Source organism: Mus caroli, chromosome 1 (assembly GCF_900094665.2).
Source record: "Mus caroli chromosome 1, CAROLI_EIJ_v1.1, whole genome shotgun sequence".
Taxonomy (NCBI): Eukaryota; Metazoa; Chordata; class Mammalia; order Rodentia; family Muridae; genus Mus; species Mus caroli.
Window position 1 is genome coordinate 100,072,915 of NC_034570.1, and position 9,583 is coordinate 100,082,497.

General features: G+C 39.1%; 1 protein-coding gene across 2 annotated transcripts in view; it reads left to right on the forward strand.

The window, feature by feature from the left end:
* Serpinb10 (serpin family B member 10) overlaps positions 1–9,583 on the forward strand; it is a 20,570-nt gene that overhangs the window by 6,716 nt on the left and 4,271 nt on the right. For both annotated transcript variants that reach the window (XM_021173024.1, XM_021173018.1), the window contains 5 exons: positions 755–820; positions 1,270–1,407; positions 3,673–3,790; positions 6,081–6,223; positions 7,380–7,535. In XM_021173024.1, the coding sequence (XP_021028683.1) occupies positions 818–820; positions 1,270–1,407; positions 3,673–3,790; positions 6,081–6,223; positions 7,380–7,535 (558 nt within the window). In that variant the 5' untranslated portion in view covers positions 755–817. The remainder of the gene's footprint in view (positions 1–754; positions 821–1,269; positions 1,408–3,672; positions 3,791–6,080; positions 6,224–7,379; positions 7,536–9,583) is intronic.

The following is a 9,583-nucleotide window of genomic DNA, read 5'->3' on the forward strand; positions in this document are numbered from 1 at the left end:
AGTGGGGGGCGCTATGGGGGACTTTTGGGATAGCATTGGAAATGTAATTGAGGAAAATATGTAATAAAAATATTAAAAATTAAAAAAAAAGGAAGCAGGTAAAAAGAGGCCAAGAGAAAGATAATGCGTGGTGCAAAAGCATTGTTCCACTGTGTACCCTAATGTTATTCTAACTACTTGGGAACTAATAAAGATCATAGAAATTAGGATCAGTACCTAATTATATGAATTAGAGATGAGATATTATATATCACACAACATACTACTTCTAAATTTCTATGGACTAAACTTTTTAAGTTTCCATTTGTGGCCTTCCTAGTTCTAACCTTGTCAGCACAAACCTCAGGATCTACTTCCTTTACACATGAGTATCGTCCCATGTGTAGAACACATTCTTTTTTCTCTGCATTTAGTTGTGGATTTTCTTAGTGGGCTTTCTATTGTGACACTTACCTTTCTTTTCAAAATATCATGGAGCAACAGATGGAAAACCAGAGAATTTTTCCTCAGGATATTTTTAACATTGCCATAATAAAGCTGTGAGCCACTTAAAGTAGATTTTTCAAAAAGCTTCCTTTAAAGAGCTTTTAAGTCACTCTGCTGGCATTATATGAGCTCAGTCAGAGCATCCTGGTTTACTATTTATGTGTTCTGTGGTTGTAACAATTACTGATTCATATTTACAAATATGTCATTTCATGTGTGTACTTCTCTGTAAAGTATATTCACTTGCTTTTTTTTATTGAAATTACAGGTACTTCAATTTAGCAGTGTTGAAGACTTCAAATCTTGTCCTGATAGTGAAAAGAAAAGGAAAATGGTATTTACATATTTTGTATCCATTTGTCAGTTGTGAATGGGGTTATTTTTAACAGATGTATTTTGTGGCCAGTTCAAGCAATCCACTTCTTAGAATTTTTATTGGAAACGAAACGTGAAATATAGCAGAATACATTTCAGAATCCCGAGTGCCTCTGCTTTGTCAGAGTTGTGTTTACTGCTTGCCTTATCTCCATCTTCATCCTTTCAAGGTTTTCTTTTACTTTCTAAGTTCTTCTTGTCTGTTCTTATAAGCTGTAAATGAAAGGCTCCTTCATTAAAATCTTATATTAATCACATAGAAGAAAATACTTTTATCTATTTTAAATAAATCATTTTCACTTGTTGTTTGCTATACATCAAATGATTTCATTTAACTCCAGGTTGCTTTTTGTATATATTATTTGTTTTTTGTTCAACATTTTTTTTCTAATCCCTGCTCTTTTAAAGGAATTTAACTCTGGCAAGTTTGAAGAAACACAATCTGATTTCCAGACCCTTGCTGCTGAAATCCTCAAGCCTGGAAATTCTTACATACTTAAAACAGCTAACAGGATATATGGGGAGAAAACATATCCATTTCATAATGTGAGTGCAAATGTCTTTTGTTGATTATTGGGGAAAAAAGAGGCAGACATGGACCAGCAAGAAGATACACATTCCTCTAGGGTCCCCCAGAAAAATCTCAACATGACCAGTATTTCCTGGTAAGCAACCACTTTACAGTAGCCTGTGAATACCAAGTTCTGAAGAAAACTGTAATGGGTCTGACACTGGACTGGCTCATGACCTCACAGATATGGGTACCTGGAGCTACTATGTTTCACAAGAAAACACAGTGTGAGAAAGCATATAGTCATATAATAGTAGGGTAGGTCTGAAGGAGCCAAAGATGGTGTCTATCCCAGGACTGTGGCTAGAAGCTGTTCCTGAGAACAAAACAGGCTTTGAGATGAGAATTGAGATGAGAATAGAGGGATGTTCTCCTGTCTTCCATCACTGCCAGGATTGTAGAGATTTTGTCAAAAGGACCCTGATATAGCTGTCTCTGGTGAGGTTATGGCAGTGCCTGGCAAATACAGAAGTGGATGCTCAGAGTCATCTATTGGATGGAACACAGGGCCCCCAATGGTGGAGCTAGAGAAAGTACCCAAGGTGCTGAAGGGGTCTGCAACCATATAGGTGGAACAACAATATGAAATAACCAGTACCTCCAAAGCTCATGTCTCTACCTGCATATGTAGCAGACGATGGCCTAGTCGTTGGCCATCATTGGGAAGTGAGGCCCCTTGGTCTTGCAAACTTTATATGCCCCAGTACAGGGGAACGCCAGGGCCAAGAGGTGGAAGTGGGTGGGTAGGGAAGCAGGGCGGGGGGAGGGTAAGGGGAACTTTCGGGATAGCATTTGAAATGTAAATGAAGAAAATATCTAATAAAAATTGAAAAAAAAAGGAAAAAGAAAATGATAATGGTTGACATTCGACTAATAGAAACATCGGTGCCCCCTCTTATTAAGACTCAAGAGCTCCTCAGAGAACAGACAGTCATTTTTCTATTTTAAGTTTGTGCATCACATCCTTTGAAAAAAAAAATCAAAAAGAGTAGTGAACTCAAGCATGGAAAGGTTAAAGAGCAAGGGAGTTAGATAGGAAGGATGAGAAGTAGGTAGGTATCCTGTAGTTTCAAGCATCTTATGGCTGCCCACATCAGTGAGTTCTTGGGAATTCAAAGCCTTGGGCTGTGTTAATCCTGAATCTGCAAAACCATCCATTACTGTCAGGCTTTTGGACTCCTACTTGACTCATATCCAAGAAACTTGAGCTCAGTAGCACTTGGCTCAAAACAAAGGGAGGGAGTAATGTCTCATATTGGGGTCAGCGGCATAATGCCTCATATGTTTTTGTTTTTGTTTTGCTGGATTATAAATTCCAATGTAGACCTCACAGCCTTTTTTGGTACTAGGATTAACTCTTGACTCTTCTTACAGACCTCCAAGAAGTAGGCAAACTAAAGGACTAACACTGTACCTCCTTGGGAAAGAAATCATATTCCCAGGCAGGTGCAGCAACAGCTGCAACCTCAGTTACTGCCAGCTGTGATGAGAACCATGCGGTACAACACCAAAGTTCCAAAGGCAGAGGCCAGGCTTTTGACCTCACTTTTGGCTCAATTGCCAAGCAGAATGTAATTTGCTTCAGGCTGCTCTAAATCCCTGGGGGGTTGTGAACCACCTCAGTCAACTTGCAGACCCAGAGTTCTCACTGTGCTCTCAGGCCTCCTACAGAAAGCCACGCCCAGCTCTGAGTATCCTTTGTGATTTATAATCTCTTTTTATTCTACATTAAGTTCCACACCTGAAGAAAACAAAAAACAAAACATACATGCAAGTCACCTTATATAGTCTGAGCAGGATGTGTTTATATATTTAAGAATATATATGTATATACATATACCTAGATGTACATAAAAAACATTTAAAAATATAGGTCATGAGTTTTAAAGAGATCAAGAAGAAATATATGGGAAGGTTTGGAACAAGGAAAAGAAAGGAGTAAATAATGCAAATATATATATATATATTTGTATGTGTGTGTATATAAAAAAGGAATCAAGAAGCAGTTACCAAAGCCACAGAACCATGGGTAGGCAGATTATCCTTCTGAACCTGTAGGTCTGTATGGCTAGTTGGTTTTGAAGGGGACTACATTTTCATTTAGACCCATACCAGGAATGAAGAAATAGAGACGGTATGGGTTGGGTGCTAGCTTGCAGTTGTTCTCCTTATTGATATTTGTTTAAAATAATGTATTCAAAATGAATTTCTCAGTTTGGGATTTTACCTGTATCTTTCAGAAATATTTGGAGGACATGAAAACGTACTTTGGTGCAGACCCACAGTCTGTTAACTTTGTTGAATCTTCTGGACAGATCAGGAAGGAGATCAACTCCTGGGTTGGAAGCCAGACTGGGGGTAAGCTGTTGCCCAGGGCAGAGCCAACAGCTTGCTCTAAGCTTCAACTTATTCATATGAAATTGTGCCATGCATGCTTATGTATTTTCTTAGTAGAACTGTGGGACACAAACTAAATATTCAGAACCTTTATTTCTATTTATACCTCTAAGTTTTAGATTGGTAGCCTTCCCAGAATGTCCTGTCTGAAAGGCAGAATTCAAACTTCCATGTGTATGTAAACACAAAGAGTGTTTTATTCTTCATGGTGGGGTCTCCCATTACCAAGGTAGACAGCCAGGTGAGCTTGCAGGCTCAGTTTAAAGCACATTGGAATTCCAGGGTAGATGGGCTTTGTCTTACTCCATCTTTAGGAGTTCCAGAACCTTTACAGGGGCATGAAGGCTGGAATCTGAGGCTGTTTCTAATAGTAATTGACTTGCCTTGACTAGCCCAGTTCTTAGTTCTAGTCTTCTTAATTGGCAATCTGAAATCTGTCATGGAGTCAAACCTAGCCTTCTCAATGTCTGTGTCTAAATTTCCTTCTTCCTATGAGGGCAGGAGTCATTAGCCTGGGGTTTACTCTAGCTCAGTATGACAGGATCTTAACTTCATCAAATTTGCAGAAATTCTCTTTCCAAATAAAGGCACATAATATCCTGGGAGTTAGAATGTAAACATTTTGGAGGCATGAAAAATTAGACATTCAGAGGTTTCCTTACAAAACTGGACATTCTTAATATTATTTTGAGGAACAATAAGATAAATTCAAATTGAGAATTTGAGGACATTCTGCACAACAAAGAACATTTTTTCAAAAGTATCCAAGTCAACAAAAACAATGAATGAAGAATAGACTCACTGTTCAGAGTAAAAGAAACTACAAAGAAATTACAGCTAAGTGTAGCTTCAGATCCTGTCTTGATTTCGGTTGTGGGGGCTGGGGTGGGGATTTGGAGGCTTTTGGGGGAGGGGCTGGGCTGTTTTAATTAGAATTGATGATGTTGAATGTAGCTTGTTAAGAGGATTTTATTGAAGCTAACTGTCTGTTTTGGTTCCTTGGCAGACACCAGTTTCTATGATTTAATAATAATGTAGTAAGCTGGGCTCGTAAACTCTTCCCACTGGAGACTGAGTCAGAGAGATAATGAATCTAGGGCCTGCTTAGGCTGTGTTGAGTTCTGCACACTGGCCTTGGGCTGAGTAAAAGGGTTATTGTCAAACACGCAAACAAACAAGCTAGCTAACTAAATCAATATTTGTCATCCAGAATTGTATAAATGTGGCATATCATGTAGATGCAACTGTCCCTTCCCTGTTACCTATTGCTAGGAGAAAAGTATATGGAACAAGAAGCAGTGTGATTCAACATTTATACAAAGTTTACATTTTATTATCCTTGTTACCCATATTATCTGCAAATAATAACTTTGTGTCTCCCTACTATGCAATCAGCACATCCCATATTCTTGCTCTGATTCATGGATTCACATTTTGGGGAAAGGTTAGTGACAGTAACCCTCAAAGCCTACAGATACTGCGGTGCATCTGTTTACTGTGGCTGTGAAACGACTAGTGCCACAGAAGTTAGGGTGTTCTTATCCAGCAATTCTCCACAGCTATTGAGAAAAAGTGTGCTGTTGTGGATTGGCTCTAAAGCTATTTGTGTTAATTTGGCTCCCAAAATTACATGAGAACCAGCATGTAGGCCTGTAAGATGCTCAGGGTCTCTACCCACAGTTGCCCTTGATTGATGAAAAAAAAATGTTGCCTATGGCTGAAAAAAAAAAAAAGGCTGTTCAGAGAGACAGAGGCAGGACATTAGATTTCCTGGGCAAGGGAGCAGGAGAGAAAGGTGTTTATAGAATAGCCATGATAGGAAACAGAGGGAGCAGGAGAGAAAGCATCCAGCCAAGTAAGTCATGGAAGTAGACTTCCTGGATTCAGTCTGGGGTAGCAAAGTGGCCCAGCCTTTGAGCTACTTGGGGCATATTAAACAAAATGCAGTGTGTGTGTGTGTGTGTGTGTGTGTGTGTGTATGTGTGTGTGTGTCTTTCACTCAGGAATCCAGAACATTTTTGTGGGCTGTAGCAAGAAGCCTGAAGCCTGTTAGCCTTCAGAGCAGATTAACAATTTACTGCTTCATACTACTTAATTATAAATTGTTCTATTTCTGGAATATCTGCAAAGAAAATGTTTTGTTTCTAGAAAAAAAATAAAAGTCTGACTATCTAATTAATCTAATGTAAATTAAACATAACTAATCATACATATTCCAATAGCCATTTTGAGACCTGTCCTGCTATTGTAGGTAAAATTCCAAATCTCCTCCCAGATGACTCAGTCGACACCAAGACTAAAATGGTTCTGGTGAATGCCCTTTATTTTAAAGGAACCTGGGAGCATCAGTTCTCAGTGAAAAACACCACCGAAAGGCCTTTCAGAGTAAACAAGGTATGAGTTGGTTAAAAAGCACTTTGAATTTTCACATGACCTTGCAAAAACAACATCTCCTATATTAAATCTATTTTCTTTTCTAATATCTTCCTGTATCCTAGCTCTAATTAGGGAAGGAAAGGCTGGGGTCAGAGCTATTTCATTGTTTTTCTCTGAATATAGGTTATTTGCATAATATATCAGTTCATGCTGCTGAACACTGGGAGCTGGGTAGAGTGGGTTTTCTATTTATTTCCCAGTTGAGAACTAGAGGTAGGTAAGGATGTGGAGGTGGGTCTGAATTAAACTTCCAGAACCAAAGATTACTGCACTATAATGATTTCTACTGCTTCTATTGATATAATTTTAGCAAAGTGTATGTGTGGGGGTGGGGGGCTGTGCTGATATAGAGTTAGAGATAGATCTGAGAGATTCCATGGGGCATCAGTTTGCCATCACCAAGACAAAATCCCTCAGATAAACAATTTGAAAGAAGGAAAGGTGGTAACTTGTGATTTTAGAGCTTTAGTCCATGGTCACCTATCCTAATAGAACACTAATGCAGAAAGTCAATCACAAAACATTTGTGACTTTATGGTAGGGGTGAGGTAGGGAGACATAGACAGAGGGTAAGAGGGAGAAAAAGAGAGAGAGAGGTGTCTTAGGGAAACCAAAACTATCTGTAACTCCACCTCCAGGGGATCTGATGCCCTTTTTGGTCTCTGTAGGTAGTTGTACACATAACAGAAGTTGTTTAACTGACAATATTTTACAAGTATTTCTTCCAAATTTATTACTCGCTTTTAATTTTTTAATGCACTTCAGTTTTTACAATTGATACTGAAAATACTTCCTAGGTTTCTCAAATGTTTGTATGTAAAATGGCCCATAGTTTCTGGGGGTCATTAGTGTATTTTATGGTTTTCACACATTGCTTCTTTTAAGTGCTTAGTAGAATCCACTTACTGTGGCATAAACACATTGCCTAGTAGATGTTTGAGACAAGAGCTTTTTTGTTTTACTTCCACTGATATTGTTAGTAGAATTTCCAGAAGCTATATTGGGAAAAGTTTAGTGTTTATTGGAAGATCACTAGTTTTGCTAAAGTACAAGGTGAAGGGAAACCAATGGTGACCAGATGAAGAATCTGTGACTTAATTGTTCCTTTTTACAGACCACAAGCAAACCAGTGCAAATGATGTCAATGAAACAGAGTCTTCAAGTCTTCCACATTGAGGAGCTGCAAACCATAGGCCTTCAACTCCACTATCAGAACCGTGACCTCAGCCTGCTTCTACTGCTTCCAGAAGAAATGGATGGCTTGGAACAGGTATATTCATCAGTCTGTCTGGTATAAAATAGGTTCTGTGTTTGCTGCTATGATTTAGAGAAGAAAAACATGAAGACTTTTCTTCCCTGATGTTAAATTTCTGCATGGGAAGGCATCCTTTGGGCCTGATATATTTTGGGTCCTGACTACTTTGTCTTCTAACATTTCTCATGCTTTATGAAACTCTATAAAGTTAATATTATTACTTATTTTAGAAAGGTTAGGTAACTGTCTTAGTCAGGGTTTCTATTTCTGCACAAACACCATGACCAAGAAGCAAGTTGGGGAGGAAAGGGTATATTCAGCTTACACTTACATACTGCTGTTCATCACCAAGGAAGTCAGGACTGGAACTCAAGCAGGTACTGAAGCAGGAGCTGATGCAGAAGCCATGGAGGGATGTTACTTACTGGCTTGATTCCCCTGGCTTGCTCAGTCTGCTCTCTTATAGAACCAAGACTACCAGCCCAGAGATGGTCCCACCCATAAGGGGCCTTCCTCCCTTGATCACTAATTGAGAAAATGCCTTACAGTTGGATCTCATGGAAGCATTTCCTCAACTGAAGCTCCTTCCTCTGTGATAACTCAAGCTGTGTCAAGTTGACACAAATGTACAACCTTTGGAACCTGATACTTCATTGCTAAACAGGACCAAGCACTAACTAGATTAAGGACTCTAGTTCTGGCAGCGGTGTGGTAGAAAGCTCTGGAAACAGTCTGGATGATGTGGTTGAGGTACAAGGGTAACTTGGATGACAGCTGCTTGTGGAAATAAGGTGTTTACCTACAGAAGAAATACCTCATGGGAACCTGGAAGCTATACTAACTGAATATAAGGCTTTCATGTTCAATAACCCTGGTTTGTGTCAGAGGTCAAGACTACATATGTTTATGGAAGTCACTTGCAGACCCTCTTCAGATTAATATATAAAAAGCTCTTGTGGAGGATTAACTTCTGTTCTGGTGCCTTACTGGGCTCTTGTGGGCTAAGCAGGCTTTCTAGGGTAGAACTAGTTCTCAGACCAAAATAAATCTCTTTCATTTATTTTCTTATTTTATGTGTTTTTATGTGTAAAAAAGTACTCACTTTTTTAAAACCTGTAATAGTTAAATTTATTTATTTATTTATTTATTTATTTATTTATTTACTTTTATTTAGTTAATTATTTTATTGGATATTTTCTTTATTTACATTTCAAATGCTGTCCCCTTTCCAGGTTTCCCTATCTCACAAAGACCCCCTATCCCATCCTCCCTCCCCCTGCTTCTAACAAGGTGTTGCTATGCTCACCCACCCACTCCTACCTCCCCACCCTCGATTCCCTTTCACTGGGTATATGCCCAGGAGTAGTATAGGTGGGTTTATAAAATTCTCAAATAAACAAAAGCCTTCATAGAACCAAGGACCTCTCCTCTCATTGATGCCTGATAATGCCACCATCTGCTACATATGCAGCTGGAGCCATGTGTACTCTGGTTGATGGCTTTATTCCTGGAAGCTCTGGGGGATCTGGTTGGTTGATATTGTTGTTCTTCCTAACCCATTTTAACTACTTCAGTCTTTTCTCTAACTCCTCCATTGGTGATCCTACACTCAGTCCAATGGTTGGCTGCAAGTGTCCACCTCTGTATTTGTAAGGCTCTGGTATGGCTGCTTAGGAGACTGCTATATCAGGCTCCTGTCAGCATGCATTTCTTAGCACCCACAATAGTGTCTGGTTTTGGTAACTATATATGGGGTGATTCCCCAAGTGGGACAGTCTCACAATGGCCTTTTCTTCAAACTCTGCTCTACACTTTATCTCCATATTTGCTCCTGTAAGTATTTTGTTTTCCTTCTAAGAAGGACCGAAACACCCACACTTTAGTCTTCCTTCTTCTGGAGCTTCATGTGGACTGTGAACTGTATTTTGAGTATTTGGAGCTTTTGGGCTAACATCTACTTATCAGTGAGTGCATACCATGTGTGTTCTTTTGTGATTGGGTTACCTCACTCAGGATGATATTTTCTAGTTCCATCCATTTGCCTAAGAATTTCATGAATTCAT